The sequence below is a fragment of the Canis lupus genome, chromosome 14, assembly GCF_003254725.2.
Source record: "Canis lupus dingo isolate Sandy chromosome 14, ASM325472v2, whole genome shotgun sequence".
In the NCBI taxonomy this organism is placed as follows: Eukaryota; Metazoa; Chordata; class Mammalia; order Carnivora; family Canidae; genus Canis; species Canis lupus.
The window spans coordinates 35,384,684-35,402,059 of NC_064256.1; the positions used below are offsets into that span (position 1 = coordinate 35,384,684).

Consider the following 17,376-nt stretch of genomic DNA (forward strand, 5'->3'; position numbering starts at 1 on the left):
CTAAACCGTATCCATGTCTGACCTTGTCATGCGCTGTTGACCTGTTCATGACCCATACTCTTGGGAGATGTCAAGGTAGAAGAACTTAATACTGTTGAAACACAAAGGGAGTTTTGACCACACCCGGCTGTTGTTCCCCAAGTTGAGTTACTGTTCCATAGGTTGCTTATAGGTGGTTTGCACAAAGTGTTGTTTGGTTGTTTTGGGTAAACCAAGTTAAGTTGATTTTTAATTGTAGCAGAGTGAATCTCCAAGAAAGACTTAGAGTACTTAGCACTCTGCTGACTTAGTGATCTTTGGATAGTCCAGACAGTGTTCTCTGAAAGACCAGTTCGGGAAACCTCATTTACACATAAGGGTCTGGAAGATAAAGCCCAAGGCCACATAGAGTTAGGGATAGAGCATGAATGCCTTCTAAATGTCCAGTACATATAGAAAGCATTAAAAACTCATGGATTTATTGTTTGTATTTGAAGACAGCAATTTTCATAAGAAAATTGATTTTTCCTTTAAAGGAGGACTTTTGAATGTATTTTATAAATGATACTAAGTGTTACCAAATCCTGCTCAGATATTTAGTGTTCAGCTTAAGGTTCTATGACCTGGCATTTAAATGTTCCTATCTTGTGCACAAAAATGTGGTCCTTTCTTTAACAAAACATTTAAATGGAAAGCTTTCATCTTTGTACTCATTATTGCTTGTACTCCTCTATTAATATTTATGTTTCTAGGAAAATAGGAAGCTCTTCAAAGCCAATCCTTCTCTGGATACCTGGAAGATTTATGTGGAATTCATTGATGACATTGTGGTAGAAGGCTTTTTTCAAGCTATAATGCATGACTTAGACTTCTTTCTGATGAATACGGAGAAACAGCTGAAACCCGTACCATTTTTTCAAGCACAGATGATCTTAATGCCCCCTGATATTCTTTTTAAACCTTCTTTAGAAAGAGAGGCTGGGGATGGCTTCTATGATCTCGTAGAAGAAATGCTTTGCAGCAGTTGTAGAATGTCTGCTCAGATGAAGCGAGTAGCAGCACATCTGGAAATAGCAAATTATCAGGTATTTCCTTTGAAAATGTGTATGACCTTTCATATTAATGATTTAACAATAAATTGAGATAATGGGGAGCACAAGGAAAGGAAAAGTTGGGAAAAAACACAGTTGTTGATTTTACCAACTATTCTCCCTTTGAAGAATGGCATTGGGTGATGGTACATTGTATGTAATTGACAGAGCGGGTTGGTTTTAACAAACGCTTGCTTTTCCTGTCATTTAGAATGACATGGAGAATATGTTGGGCCTGGTAGAGGTCAGGCAGGAGATAATGAACAGAGTGGCAGATGTCATCAACAAAGTCTTGGACTTCAGAAATACCCTGGACACATACGCGTACCTCTGGGTTGATGATCGAGCTGAGTTTATGAAGCATTTTCTCCTGTATGGTCAGACTGTGTCATCTGAGGAAGTGGATGCTCATGTGTATGAAGAAGTCCCTGCACAACCACCAACTCTTGAACAATTCAAAGAGCAGGCAAGGAAAACACTTAGTATTCGATGTAGTTGCTCATTTTTGACTCAACTGTTAAAGGAATTTTTTTTCTAATTATAGATTGACATTTATGAAGCTCTGTATGTTCAGATGAGCAAGTTTGATGACTTCAGAGTATTTGATAGTTGGTTCAAGGTGGACATGAAGCCTTTCAAAGTGAGCTTGCTGAACATTATTAAGAAATGGAGCTGGATGTTTCAGGAGCATCTTTTGAGATTTGTCATAGACAGGTAGTCTTCTATGCTTCATTGTTTGAAATTACAACTTATAACACCAGACTGCTTTCTAAAGTTGAGACATAAATTTTAAGTACATTAAAAACTGCCAGTTTCTTAACAGAGATAATGAGTAATGTTTAAGTAGAATCTTATTTTCATTATTTCCCTATCAGAAGTCTTATACTTCTAAAGGTTTTAATGAGCTTAATTTGGGTTTGTCTGTGTTCATGTATGTATATGTGTGTATGTATATCTGCAATATGTATTTAATAGTCTGAACGAGCTACAAGAATTTATAAAGGAGACAGATGCTGGACTTCAGAAAGATTTAAGTGAGGGTGATCACGATGGCTTAGTTGATATCATGGGGCATCTTCTGGCAGTAAGAAGCCGACAGAGAACTACAGATGAACTCTTTGAGCCACTAAAACAGACCATCATACTCTTGGAAAACTATGGCCAGAAGATGCCTGAGCAAGTCTACATTCAGTTGGAGGTAAGTGTAGTCGTAAAAGACCCCTAATTAACATAAGTTGGCACCTCCTTTAGCCTAGTTCTTTACATGCCCTCTCTTAGGACATCCTATGACACCCTGTACTGTAGATAACTGTAGGCACTTGACAGGTTAGGAATTGGAAACTTAAAGAGATTTAATACATCTTTCAAGGTCACACGAATCACTGATCCAGCCAGCATGAATCTAGGTGTGTTTCATGCCAACATACTCCATCTGACCGCTGTGCTCACTGCCTTTGTGTTAGGAGGTAGTTAGCCAATAGCCTCTGAGCTGCTCCTTGGAGTTCCACTTAACTCCACTTTCAGACATGAAACATATCCCTAGTCTTTGGAAGGGTCCTAGTCTTTGGAAACCTATCATGGACATTTTAATAAAAAATAAAGCCCAATTTGGATGGAGAAATCACTGTTTTCTAAATAAGAGTACTGTGTCGTTCTTCTGTTGCTATGCTCTGGAAAGACTTGGTGGCTGCTCTGTGCTCAGTGACGATCAAAGTCTTTTTAGTTATAACTGAAACCATGAATCAGATTCTCACAGTCGAGCTTCTATTCCCATGCCTATGTGGAAGATCTATAGATATTTGCATTACTCACTAGCTTCCAGAATGGGCTGACACTTAACCTTGCAAATGTGAGTAGTGGACCCATTAACTTAAGAAAACTTGCGATTGGAGCCTGGGACTCGAATTTGTTTTCAAGGACCAGATGAGTCCACTCCATCAGCTTGCCTCAGAGCATGCTTCCTGTTCCGTGAAATCTCTCTCCAGATCCTTCACTTTTAGAATTTGTATGGTCTCCAGTTTCCCACTTGTTTGTTGAGGTCAGATTCACAGTTCGCATACCATACAAGTAATCATTTCAGAGTGCCTAGCATTTAGTACGTACGTAATGTCGTGTAACTGCCACCTCTGATCTCAGAACATTTTTATCACTTGGAAGAGAACCTCTGCACTCATTAGCCACCCTTCCCCATTACTCTTCCCTACCGCCCTGCCACCAGTCCTTGGCTGCTGCCAGTCTTTGCCTGTTTCTCTGGGTTTACTTATTCTAGAAACTTCGTGTAAATGGAATTGTACAATAGCAGGTATTTTGTGTCTGGTCTAACAGTTGGCAAAATATTGTTGAGGTTCAGTGACATTGAGGCATGTGAATGCTGTATTCTTCCTTGTGTCTCAACACCAGTACATTGTATTTACATCTACCACAACTCGTTAAGCTTTTCATCTGTTGTTGGACTTGGGGACATTTGGGTTGTTTCCATCTTTTGGCAGTTGTGAATAATGCTGCTATGAGCATGGGTGCGCAAGTATTTATTTGAGTACTTTCCTTCCTTCCTTCCTTCCTTCCTTCCTTCCTTCCTTCCTTCCTTCCTTCCTTCCTTCCTTCCTTCCTTCCTTTTTCCCTTGGTACCTATTTTCAATTTCTTTTTGTAACACAGGAGTGAAATTGCTGGGTCCTAGGGTGATTCCAAGTTTAACTTTCTGAGAAAACGTCAGACTTCTCACAGCAGCTACTGCCTTTTCTAGCTCTTGTTTTGTTTGTGAGGATTAATGCAACAGTGTATTTACAGTTGCTCTCTTTTGACTATAGAAACTATAAAGAATTAATACAGATGCATTACTAAATTCTATTTAACTATAAAGCTGTCCTTAAACTGAAATCTACTTAGACATGGAGATGAAATGTGGAATAATAGGTACATAACAAGAGTGAGAGATGAAATAGTGTGAGGCACACAGCAAATATTTGTTTTTAGAAAGCTTTGGGTATTCTTTGAGCTGGATCTTGGACCTTAAAATAGAGAAACCAGTTATGACACAGGCCTTCAATATGGGGGATTTTAGCTATGGCTTCTAGAATTTCTATTATAAGAGTTAGGCTCATTGCAGTTCATGAATTATTGAAAATGTTTGGCTTTTTAATATTTTGAAAGTGGGCCACCTTCTAGCTACACGTGTGCCTCTGTCAGTAAGAGGCTGCTCAAGAGAAAAAAATAAAATTTGTAGACAATACAAATGGCACGTGGAGGATAGCAGTGCCCCAATTTTATTTTAATTAAACTGGCTTGTGATAGTTACTGTTTGTTTCTTCTTCACAGTCATTAGCAGTTATAACATTTCCCAAATACTTGCCAATGCTTTGGTCTGTGGCTGTGTCCTCACTCACTCACGTATCTACAGTACTGTCTGAGGCAGGATTAAACGTTAATGTATAGATTTTATCAAGTCCTTTCCTTGTTAAGAAGCCTTCACTGACTGCCTTTAGCCTCTGAATATTGTCCAGTTGCCATTGGGGCTCCATTCTATCCAACCTGCGCTGGTAGTCTTACCTTACAGGATCTCAAGGGATCTTGCCCAAATTTCTGCCTGCTGCAACCCAGTCATTACACTCAGTCACAGAATCAGTGCTACCTCTTTGTGGGGATCGTATCATTGAGACTTTGGAGATTATCTGATCTTTTGGTTTTCAAGGAAAATCTCTTTATCAAGTAGAATCTTACTTGGAATCCCTAAATATGAAGCAGGTAATAGCAGGTCTACTGTAACCGGTAAGGGCTTAAGGTGTTTGAGCCCAGGGATGTGACCTTTGTACCCATTACTCCTGAAGGGACTCCAAATGATACTTGGGTTCCATGGGATCAATTGGAAATGCAAAGTGAGACCGTACAGATGAAGGTACAGAGTTTTGATGAGAAGGGTGGAAGGAGGAGATGAAGGACAAAGACATTTAAAGCCCAGGTCTCTTGTTCCCTGGTCTGTTTTGATAATTCCTGTAGGGAATGTTGCCTTCAGAGCATTTTCTTTCCATAACCCGTAAGCCTCCTGCTGGAAGTTAACACATTCTGTCCCATGGAATATTTCCTGGGTGCTTCCCATTTACTCTGACAGATTACAAAGCAATTTAAGTTGGAAGAATGTATTTTATCTTTCTAGTACCCATCCCCCACATGGTTATAGTTGACACTTAGCATGGTGTACTCTTCATAATTGGCAGCTACTCAGTCATTCATCAAATATTTATTGAGGCTTACAAAATAGTCTTTAGAACCTTTGTTTTTGCACTTGAGCTACACAAGTAGAGTCCCCTCACTATGAGTGGTTTTGTATGACACAACAATTTCAGTGTCCTAGGAGATCACCCAGAGAAACAATGCTTTGTTAGTCTGGGCACAAGGAATGCTTTTCAACAGCATTTATGCACAACGGCTCTTCAAAGAAAATAATTTGCTCTTGTCCTATTTGCATTGTAGTCAGGGAGTGCAGAGTTGAGTTGCTACCTGAACTATTTATTGCTGCTTTTGTTCTACATCAAGTAGGAATTAACCTTCCCTTCCCTTGGCCTCTCTCTGCTTTAGAAATCCTGGTTAGAGTGAACCTAATCTAAATGCTCAAACTCTCCATCAAGACAAAGTAACACGGAGCTGTGGAAGCCAGAGAACAGTGCAGGATGAGATAGATTAACGTTTTCCTCTGTGCCCCACCAGATTCAAAGCGTCTTTCTTCACTTGCTAAGTTGCTAAACCCCATTCCATTTCCACCTGATAGCAGGGTAAAGTGCTTTCTAGAGCACTTTAATTTTATTCCCTTAACAATAAAAAATTTTGGAAATTGGTGTGTATTTGGAAAAGATATTCTGTATTCTGAGCTAATTACAACAGAGGACAACTCTGGTTTATGCTTGGAAGACAGGAATCAGTGGTGTCCAGGGGTCAGCCTGGCTTGCAGCCTTTTAGCTGCTTGTATCTTTCTGGGGATAAACTCCTCCTCTGCTAGAAGAATGTGAAGATGCCATGGGTTAATGTATAGAGGTTGGAGTAATGGAAATCTTGTGGAGTTGATTTGATTTGGGTGCTAAAGTAATTTCCTGTTTGCACCTTTGTTTTTGTAGGAATTACCTGAAAGATGGGAAACTACCAAAAAGATTGCAGTAACTGTCAGACATGCAGTCTCACCTCTCCAAAATGCAGAAGTCACCCTCCTAAGGAAAAAATGTATTTCATTTGATGTAAGCTAGCTACCATGTTTTGTGGGTATTATGTTCGTTTTCCTTTTGTTTTAAAGAAAGATATTTTTTTTATGAGGGTAATTGAAGCTATTTCTTAAATTTACCTTTAGTTTTTTCTGCCCTCATCAGCAGAAGCAGGCCGAGTTCAGAGAGAGATTCAGACTCTATGCTCCTCTTGGTTTTAATGCAAAAAACCCCTACACGGTGCTTGATAAGGTAATGCTGATCTCAACTTTTTTTTTGCTACAATATCTTGTATAAAGTCAAATTAGATGCTAAGGTACTGAGATATTTTGCCTTATTTTGGCAGTCAGTTATAGCAGTTGAGAATTAACTATTAAAAACTGGATTATGAACTGCTCACCCCAATAGTATTTTAAATTGCATCTCCCCAAACCACCGTTGTTATCAAAGTGATCATGCTGGTGAAAGTAACAAGTACTATTTTTTAAGCACTTACTATGTAACTGTGTCAAGAACTATAAGCCTATTGCTGTATGTTATTTCTTCTGGTTTTTACAAAGCCGCCCTGTGATATAGCGGCTCTTCTCTTTTTTTCAGATAAAGCATCATGTATGTGTTTTTAAGTAATTTTGGAGATTACACAGTGACAGATTAGTTTTAAAATTCTAGCTGTCCAATTTTTTTTAATCAGGATTTTTAAGCTCTATTATTGTTTGCCATGTGATACTTTGCTAGTGACTTTTAGCCATAGTAAAGAAAGCCCATAACTTCCTCTTAACTGTGGATACAAATATTATGCCTGGTTTCTAATGAACTGCTTTATTATAGTTGACTATAAAGGTGAATATAATGGGCAAATAACCCAAAATGGTGAGTAGTCGTTCACACAAGACTTGAAAAAAATGTTTTAAAAGTTCATTAGAAAAATAACACTTGTGTTTCTTGAGGAATTCTTAAACCAACAGCCAAAATGAGCAATTATGGTGAAGTTTATATTCAGGAGCCATGAGTCTTTCTGAGATCTTCATGGAGGTTGCCATCCTGCTTTTACTTCATACTAGAGATGGTCTTTACTCCTCTAGACTGGGATAAAACTTAGAGCAGACATAGCTTCATTCAGAACATGAAGACATAGCTTGTACCTCTCTGTCCAAATTCTGGGTTGAATTGCATTTAACTGCTTTACACCCCTTTCAGAAAACACCATTCTGTAGCAGAAGATCTTCTCTTGCACTTGGCTGTAGAAAACTGGTTAATGTATTCGTTGTGGGTTAGAATATGCTAATGGAGTTGTGGAGTTTTTAAAGATTCTCTCTAAATTGCAGGTGGTCTGAACAGATTGTGGAAAGGGAGACATTTTTACTTGACTAACCAATGTGCTGTATGTAAACATTTACTATAGTTATTTATTGAATGCTACCATTTGCATGCTGTAATATAATGGCATGTAGCTAAATATTTAAAAGTCAGGGATATTTATCTTTGTACCTACAGAATGTGTCAAGGGATGTTTTGAATATAGTAGTGCTGGGTTACCTTTATTTTGAAGTCGTGTGTGTGTGTGTGTGTGTGTGTGCATGCACGTCTAATACTCATCTAAGTGCATTCATCTGGAGGCATGTATGTGCTTGCTCTGGCTAGTATGATAGGTCCTAGAACTCAAGGCATGTCACTCCACAAGGCAGAAACCTTTGACCCTCCAGAGTCAAAGGGAATAGTATGGTGAATCTCTCCTTTATAAATGATTCCTCAGTAAACTTAAATTAAGTGCTTTTGTTTCTTGTAGCCAAATATACAAGAAACACTTGAATTAACATAACTAGGTGTATATATTTAGGAATGATTTAGTATATAAGTAATCAGAAAAAATGGTGACTAGAAGTGCTGCTGACTTTGGGAAGCATGATAGTCTATAGACACTTTGAAAATCCTTTTGTAAGACAGGGGCCAAAACATGTTCACAAATGTGCAACTTGAAGTGTATTGCTGAGCTCCCTGGAAAATGAGAGGAAGCTCTTAAAGGGCAGGTTAAAAAATGGAGTAATTGAATCTACAGTGGAAAGCAGAGGCAAACATAGAAGCCTTCACTGCTGTGGGGGCAAATGAAACATTTATACCAGGGGACATGAAGATGCTTGGGAGTGTGAGTACTGCTTACCCAGGGAGCCTAAATGACCATCAGAAGGACAGTACATTAATTGGGGTTGATTACATGTAATATTCATGCAAGGTAGTACTTACACAGTTAGTGGAAATTAATTAAGTTTATACAGCCTCATGAATATGTAAAGTACACCTCAAAAATAAAATGTCTTAATGTAGTGTATAAAATTATTCACGTAAACTTCAAAAACAAAGTTTAACATTTTAGCATTTAGCAGTGCATACATATGTAGTAAAAAATTAAAGGGAAATATTGAGTAAAAAATTAGGTGGTTAAATCTGTAGTGGGAAGGTGGGAAATTAAAGTGAGGAGGCTATTAAAAGTTACTGATAACCTGGTCCTAAGCTGGATGGTGTGTACACACACCTGCTCCCTTGGATGTGTATAGAACTTTTCATAATAAAGAATTGATAAAACTAAGAGAATTGCAGTTGTAGTTTATAAAGGCATAACTTAAAAAAACGAAGCCCGTAACTTGTATAATGAAAGAGGATGAAAGTGCAAATACTCTTCTTGACATAGTAGGAGATTAGGAGAGTTGACAACTGACGAAGCACAAAAGGAGTAAGTATGAATACTTAAATTTTTAAAAAATCAGAACAACTAAAGTAATATAATACTTGGGTATTAGGAGGAGGATGGGAAAATACAGAAAGTGGAAAAATGATCAAGTCGGTTTTTTTGCAAAGCAGTAACCTAGTGTAATGTCTCCACTTGATAAATGAAGGAGAAGCTTGCGCACAGAATTGAGAGTTAGAGATATGGTGCCCTGAAGACCTGGAGAGAGAACCAGCTACTTCTGCATGGCAGGCTCCTCCATACTTCTTTAACTTTTACCATGTGAATACACTACTATGTTAATAAAAACTAAGATTAAGAGTTGGATTATCAAGAAAGAAAAGAATGACCCCACTTACCTTTGGCATAACACACACACTGTCCTACAAAGATGGGGTGGTAGATGAGCCTCGGGAAAGATCGTCATACAGTGAAATTTCTCCTGTTGCACTGTTTTTAGCTCCAGTATTTTATTTCATGAATTCTCTTCAGTACATTTTATACTATTGAAAATCTCTGAGATATTTTTTAAATCCGAAACTACTATTGCTACTATTACTACTTCTTTTTTTTATTTAAAGAAGTGGTTGCTTCTTAAGTGGAAGCTCTAGAGGCTCCCCGTTTTTTCCCCAGCCAAGCCCCCAGCTGTACAATGAAAATCAAGAAAAAAGACTGTTTTTGTAGAAATCTGATGCAAGAGCAAATTTTGCTGAAATATGTATGAAGCATTATTGGTGACATGATTGTGTTTACGACTAGTCTGCTCTCACTAGTAGGCTCATCAAAAACCTACATTTTATTTTATTTATTTTATTTTTTTTAAAACCTACATTTTATCAATAATAATTACACTGCTCATTTTTTAAAATTTTTGCTTTAAAATAAAGGTTGTAAATGTTGACATAACCAGAGGTGTACAGAACCACGTGGCTTCTCTTTCTCTGGCAATTCATTGGATGTTAAAGGTGTTCGTGTGCATGTGCGTGTGTTTTCTCCTTAGGCAAATCAAGAGCTTGAGTTACTGGAAGAAGAAATGTTACAGGTGCAAGAATCTACCCATCTTTTTGAAGTGGCTCTTCCAGAGTACAAACAAATGAAGCAGTGTCGCAAAGAAATAAAATTGCTAAAGGAACTCTGGGATGTCATTACTTATGTTACAGTAAGATACTGCCTGTTTTTTTTTTTTTAATTTTATTTGGTATAAAAAGGCAATTTTTAGCATCTATATCATTCTCTTAGGGTTTTATCATATCTTAAAATATGTGGGCATTATATTCCCTACCCCCTGCCCCCCAAATTAAACTCTGTAGATATCTATTAAAGATTCTTCTCTGAATTATCAGTTGCTTTCCTTTTGGATCTGAATGGAACTGTGTAGTGAGTTCAGATTCTTTTCAGGGATTATGTAGGATACGAGTGAAATTAATATATAAATGTATACTACATGTGTATGTACCTGTGCATGCAAATTTATGTATACACTCCCACATCATGTATGTGCATATATAATGGAGCTGACTGAAGTTAATTTGTATGCTGTTAATTAAGTCACAAACTTAAGTGAAAAATAAGTTCTGGGGAACCAGGTACATTGCAACATGTATTACACATAGTTACTTTGAAGTTAATTGAAAGCCTTATAGAAATGTATTAAGGAACAGAATAGAGTCAAAAAGTTACTGAGCATTTTGTTGATAATGGATGAAGATCGCCTTATAGAAGCTCATTTTATGTTACATATAAACTTTAAAAATCTGGTATTTTATGGCAATACGCTTATCAGTTCAGAGTCCTCAGGATTAAATGATAATGATGGTATGTAAATAGAATTTGTCACTGCTACTAGAAATTAATATATCATAATGTTTTCACCTTAAGTTTGACATGTCCTGACAACTTTTTTGTTTTGCTGATAGGGAAGTTTTGACAAGTGCAGTTAATATTTAAATAATTGGCTTTTCACTGGATGATGGAATCACTGTGTATCATCAGTTTATATATTTTGCTGTGGAGACTTGCTTTCACCAAATGTTGTTGACACTTTTATCTGCTTGTGCGTTTCCAGAGAAGCATTGATAATTGGACTAAAACCCAGTGGAGACAGATTAATGTGGAACAGATGGATGTAGAACTCAGAAGGTTTGCCAAGGCAAGTTTCATAACTGTCGATTCAACCATTTCTCTTTCTCAGCCCCACCTCCTCCCATCTTGCCTAACCCAGTATCTGGTATGTTAGGCTGTGTGTCCATATTTACTTCAAATAGGATGATAGGAGACAGCATTTTTTTTTTTTTTAAACCCTGAGCCAGTTGCTTTCAAATCAAGCCTGCCTTTTTGTGAATGAGTGGATGAAAGTGTATTAGGGCAAATGAATTTATTAGTAGTGTCTATCATCTTGAACTTTCTTTGGCTCTGTAGAATGGAGAATATTAAGATTAAAAGTACCAGGGTTGAGAAGTTAGGTTTATAAGAGCTTTTGAATTCTTTCCGTGGCAACCATTATTTTGTATTAAAAGATATCTTTTGATTCTGGAATTTGGGGCAATTAATTGAAGTATGCCACTTGTGAAGAAATACGGAATACTGTGATTTTTCTTTTAAGATTTTATTTCTTTATTCATGGGAGGCAGAGGCAGAGACATAGGCAGAGGGAGAAGCAGGTTCCCTGTGGGTAGCCTGATGTGTGGGACTCAATCCCAGGACCCTGGGATCACAACCTGAGCTGAAGGCAGACACTCAACCACTGAGCCACCCAAGTGTCCCTGATCTGTGTTCTTATTCTCTGTTCTGATACCCCAACATGGCTCAGTATATACGGAATAGAGCTGAAGGTCATGCTTTGATATTTAGTCCCCATAGCCATATATGCTCTAAAGAGCGTAGAACCTCTTTGCGTAAAGCCAAAATGCACAGAAGTGAAAGGCAGCTAAAAAGTGGCAAGGCCTTTTACCTTTTTCTCAGAACATCTTTGCTTTAACTCAGTCCTGTGCACAGCTTCTATTAAGTCTTCCCATTTCCCCCCATTTTATCCTTAATATCTAACTAAAGACCCTAACTAAAATGGCCTGTGATTCTTTTGGATGTCAGGGGGTCACTATATTTCATTATTGTGCCTGTCCCTGTATCACTCTTCTATAGTTTATCTCACTTCAGGGGGACACTTAAACCCCCACTCTTGGCTGGAGCTTTTTTTTTTTTTTTTTTATACTAGTGGCACTGTTCTCCTTGTGCTGAATTAGCATTTCATTATGGGTTTTCTCATTTATAATTTTTGATGTTTCATGGGCCAGGAAGAGAGCCAAGTCAAAGGGCCCTATTTGACACATCTGAAAATCATGAAATATTTAAGTTCCAAGGAACACACACTCAATGGTAATCGATATTTCAAGGCTATCGTTTAAACAGGTCTCTAGAGGAAGATCTTAGTAATCCAGGTAACAGTTTCCATTTCCTGTTTATTTATATTCCCAGAGGAAACGCTCTTCTTTGTAAACATCCTGGAAATTCAGAGGTTAACTTCCCTACATTGAGTGTCCCTGGGGTTTCCTCATGAGACACCCGGTCAGAGCCTGTGAATAAAAAAGCCGTGTATCCAAGCGGCTTGTACACAGAGGACTTGTAATGAACAAATGAGTGGATCTTTTTCTGTTTCTCTGGCTTTTGCCCTTAACCAAGGGGCTTAAATGCTTCCACTCTTTCATAATCCAGGGAAAGGTATATTTATTCTTTCATAGAACACAAATTATCAAATGTACTAATATATCTGGGGGTCTGTTGTTTTTTTACTTTAGGAATTCTGGTCACTAGACAAGGAAGTCCGTGTGTGGGATGCTTATGCAGGCCTGGAAAGCGCGGTGAAGGACATGGCGGCTTCCCTGAGGGCTGTCATGGAGTTACAGAGCCCTGCTCTCAGAGACAGGCATTGGCACCAGCTGATGAAGGCCACTGGGGTCAGTTTCCTGGGTCTTGTTAATTGAATATTTTTGTGTCTGTGAAGTATTATTCCTTGGTTTACGTTATTCATCTGGGATGAGGTGGGATTTGTGAAAAGACTTCCAGTCAGATGGTGGATGTCAGGCTCCTCAAGATAGAACCAATACTGACCGTGCAGAGATCCTCCTTCAGCTCCTGTTGTGGACTAAATGTCCCCTCCCCTGCCCCAATTAATATATTGAAGCCTAAATTTCCAGTGTGGTGGCATTTGAAGGTGGGGCTTTGGGGAGATAATTGGGTCAGGAGAGTAGAGCTGTTGTGAATGGATTAGTGCCTTTAGAACTGGATGGAAAGACCAGAAATTTCTACCCTCTACCATTTGAGGGTACAGCAGGAAGACAGACATCCATAAACCAAGAGGGCCTTCACTAGGAAGCCATCCATGCTGGAACCCTGGTGTCAGACTTCCAGCCTCTAAAACAGTGAGCTCGTGAATAAATGTTTATTGTTTAAACCACCCAATTTATAGTATTCTCTTATAGCAGCTGAACTTAAGACACCCTCCTTTTACTGACTATGTAACTTCTTTTTTTTTTGTTTTTTTTTCCTGACTATGCAACTTCAAACAAGACACTTCCCTATTTTGAGTTTTGTTTTTTATTAATAAAATGAGAGGATGCTGTGTGCTCTCGTACATCAGAAGACTCTCCTTTTTTTTTTTAAAAGATTTTATTTATTTATTCATAATAGACACACACACACACACACACACACAGAGCCAGAGGCACAGGCAGAGGGAGAAGCAGGCTCCATGCAAGGAGCCCGATGTGGGACTTGATCCTGGGACTCCAGGATCAGGCCCTGGGCCCAAGGCAGGCGCTAAACCGCTGAGCAACCCAGGGATCCCCTCAGAAGACTCTCCTAAGGATCAAGTGAGATAATGTAAGGGCCTTGTATACAGCACAACATGGCTACAAAGAGCCTTGGGTATTGTGGAAGGAACCAGAGGGTATAAAAGAGAATTTAGGGGAAGAGAGAATTCTGAAATTGTGACTTCTCCGCAGCCCCCTCTCCCTGCCCCTGGTGCATCTAATAATGGTGTCTTTTTTGATGGTCTTTTGATTTTATTGGAAAGTATGAAATTATCCTGTGTTCATGCCTCTTAAGGTTATATTTTCTTGCCTTTCTACATCTTATTTGAGAGCAGATAGACCAACTTTTTACTTTATTTTTCAGAGAAGGTGATCTTTAGGAGTTTAAAATACTAACAGTCAGCCTGAGGTGTACAATTTTCTCCTAGGCAACATTGTGAAGAAAGGCTCTCAGGACTTGAAGACAGAGTTAGTAGAGTAGGGAAGCTGAGGAAGGGGACAGCCTGGTGAAGGGGGATGGCTGAGGCTTTATTGGTCCAACCCTACCACTTAACATTTTGAATTTAACATCTGGATTTTGGGCAAGTTACCTGCTCTCCAGACTCCACTTGCCCCTTTTTATGAAATAGAACTAATCCTGTTATGCTTCCCATGCAGATGTAGTTAGCACATTGGAAATGAGATTATATAGTAAGTGTTCAGTAAATGGTCCCTGAAGCTAATATTATTATGCTTTCCATAGTCTTTCAGACTTTGGGTATTTAGATTGATACATTCATTCTGAAAACCTTTATTGAATCTTTTAATATATGATAAACCGCGTATCCCCCTTCTCCTTTTCCTGCAATGAGATTGCTCTTCACAGTATCAGGCCTCTGTACAGGCTAGAAAAAGGCACCTCCTCGCAGGCCTTCCTGGGGTGTCAGGGCAGCAGCTAGACTCAGCCTCCAGTTGTTAGCTGGCTGGGTGCGTGTCTGCGTTTCTGCGCACAAACTGCACAAATAATCAAGGCAGCCCTGTTAGATATTCTTGCTTATTCTTTTTTTTGGAGACAGACCTGGGTCCATGACCTGTCACCCTTGGAGTGAGATCAGAAGTAATGTAGATAGAGGGTGACTGACTCATCTGGTTTGCTCAGGACTTTGCAGGTTTTAGCCCTAAAAGTCCTACATCCCAGGAAACCCCTGGTCCTGGGCAAACAGGAATGCTTAGTCACCCTATGCAGAGAGGCAGAAGGTGACAAGCAATGTCACAGGTTGGGGAGAGTCAGAAAGGGCTATGGCTCTCAAGAGGCAGGCATTGGTTAGCAGCAACCACAGGAAAGGAACGGGCTTCCCTGCACCCATGTAGCAGGGTTGGGTCTTCATGTGTGAGGGGTGTGATTGAGTTTGAGCACTTAGGAAGACTAGAGAGCTTCTTAGCAAATACTGGGGTGGTAGGAAGGGGGTGGCGACAGTCAACAAGATGAGGAAATGTGAATTATTTTGTCACATGGTAAATATGAGTAATGACGCTATGAGTAAAAATATTTTTTGCCAAGGAACGAAGATTAAATTAGTGAGAAAATTAAGTTAAATCACGGAAGCAACTGGGAATTATGTCCGGTGAATAGAGTACTTGAGGAAGAAAAGACAAATGAGCTACTCCCTGATTCCTGGGATTTCAACCAAATTAAAATAAATGAACACTGTGATTCTCTTTAAAAATGGGTTTTGTGGGCACAGAGATAAGAAATGAGCTGACAAGGGAAGGCTAGGAAACAAAAGAAAGTAGTGGAGTGTGAACATGGCCTGAACCTTGGCCCTAGCTTCTGGTGGCTGATGCCTCAGTAACTATGAGCTTTTTAGCTTTTGTCTTTAATGGTCCCCACCTTCCAGAACTAGAGGTGTGCTCAGCAGCCCACTTGAATATATTTAGCAGTGATTCATTCTTCTGGCCATTAGGCACAAGAACCATTAATACATGTGTAATGTAAATTCTGCCCTTTTCTCTTCCTAATTAGGTCAGATTTTCAATCAATGAAGCCACAACTTTGGCAGATCTGTTAGCATTGCGGTTACACCAAGTGGAAGATGATGTCCGGAGCATTGTGGACCAAGCAGTGAAGGAACTGGGAACCGAAAAGGTGGGGTCTTTGGGCTGTTCCTCTTTACACTGAACTCATTCTGTGCAGTAGCCCCTAAGACTCAGAAGTTCCCCTGCCATTGGCATGTGGACACCTGAGTCCCATTTTCTTCTCTGCTGCTAGGGTGTGTGTGTGACTTGGGCAGGAAACTGAATCCTTCTAAGCCACAGTACAGGTGTAAAATAGGAGGATTGGCCCAGGTGATAAGGGTGGTGGTGGTGGTGGTGATAATGATAGCAGAAAACACATGTCATTTATTTTGTTGCAAGCACTGCTCTAAGTGCTTTAAATTATTTAATCCTGAAGTTGGTAATACTCTTACCCTGTTTTACAGATGAGGAAACTGAGGTACACTGGGGTAACTGACTTACCCAGGTGCACATTCAGACACTCCAAGCACTGCCTGTCTCCTGCTGGCTATTGTGTACATAATTTCAACCTGTAGATAACTTTTTTTTTTTTTTTTTTGTAGATAACTTTTGAAGTCCCTTTCTGCTCTAGCATCCTGTTTCAGAGAAGGATATAAAACTCAGGTCCAACAGAAATTTGATAAGAGGGTTTGTTTTTGTGAGATGGAATTCATTCTCTGAATCTCATCACCATGAATTATAGGGAAAAAAATGAGGCTGCTAATATTGGATAGCATTTTTTTTAGAATTATAAAAGTTTTTTTTTTTTTTAAATTTCAGATGCATAGACGTTCATCATAAATTAAACTTCCATTCACATAACTTAATACTGTTTACATCTAGGCCATTACTGAAATCAGTCAGACCTGGGCAACCATGGAGTTCTCTTACGAAGTTCACTATCGGACGGGCATTCCATTACTGAAATCTGATGAACAACTTTTTGAGACTCTAGAGCACAACCAAGTAAGATGAGTGTTTTTATTACAGATTTTTTCTTTTGAATGACAATTTTAGACTTTTTCCAAGTTCCAGTACTCAATATTTTTTCATTCACTGGGTCTCTCCTTGTCCCGGACTTGGCATGGCACCATTTAGTATCAAAAGACATAAACACTTACTTTCAAGGAATTTGGACTTGAGCAGGGAGACCGAGATTAGGGCTCCAAGGGTCTAAATGAGAGAGAGACTTTGTATTGAGGAGGGTGAAAAACTCTGGGAGAGCTTTGTAAGTTGGGCTGGTAGTCAGTAAAGAATGGCAATCAGAGAAGGGTGTTAGAGACAGTGAGGACAACAGTGGTTGTCAGGGGCTGGGGAGCAGGGAAATGTGGAGATGTCGGCCGCAGGATACACATTTTCAGGTATAAGATGAGCAAGTCCTGTGGATCTAAATTATGTCGTTGTGACTATAGTTACCAATACTTTATTGTCTACTTGAAACTTGTTGGGAGAATAGATCATAATACTATGGTTATTCTATGAGGAATGGAGATGTTAAGGAACCTCATTGTAGTTACCATTTTACAATATATATGTGTATCAAAGTATCACCTGGTAC

General features: G+C 39.0%; 1 protein-coding gene across 1 annotated transcript in view; it reads left to right on the plus strand.

Annotated features, from left to right (window-relative positions):
• Window positions 1–17,376, plus strand: part of DNAH11 (dynein axonemal heavy chain 11) — a 318,343-nt gene that overhangs the window by 50,006 nt on the left and 250,961 nt on the right. Inside the window, 11 exon segments of the mRNA XM_049093700.1 lie at window positions 732–1,064; window positions 1,282–1,536; window positions 1,615–1,784; window positions 2,046–2,268; window positions 6,177–6,293; window positions 6,423–6,509; window positions 9,980–10,138; window positions 11,045–11,128; window positions 12,771–12,929; window positions 15,787–15,909; window positions 16,662–16,784. Of these exon segments, the coding sequence (XP_048949657.1) occupies window positions 732–1,064; window positions 1,282–1,536; window positions 1,615–1,784; window positions 2,046–2,268; window positions 6,177–6,293; window positions 6,423–6,509; window positions 9,980–10,138; window positions 11,045–11,128; window positions 12,771–12,929; window positions 15,787–15,909; window positions 16,662–16,784 (1,833 nt within the window).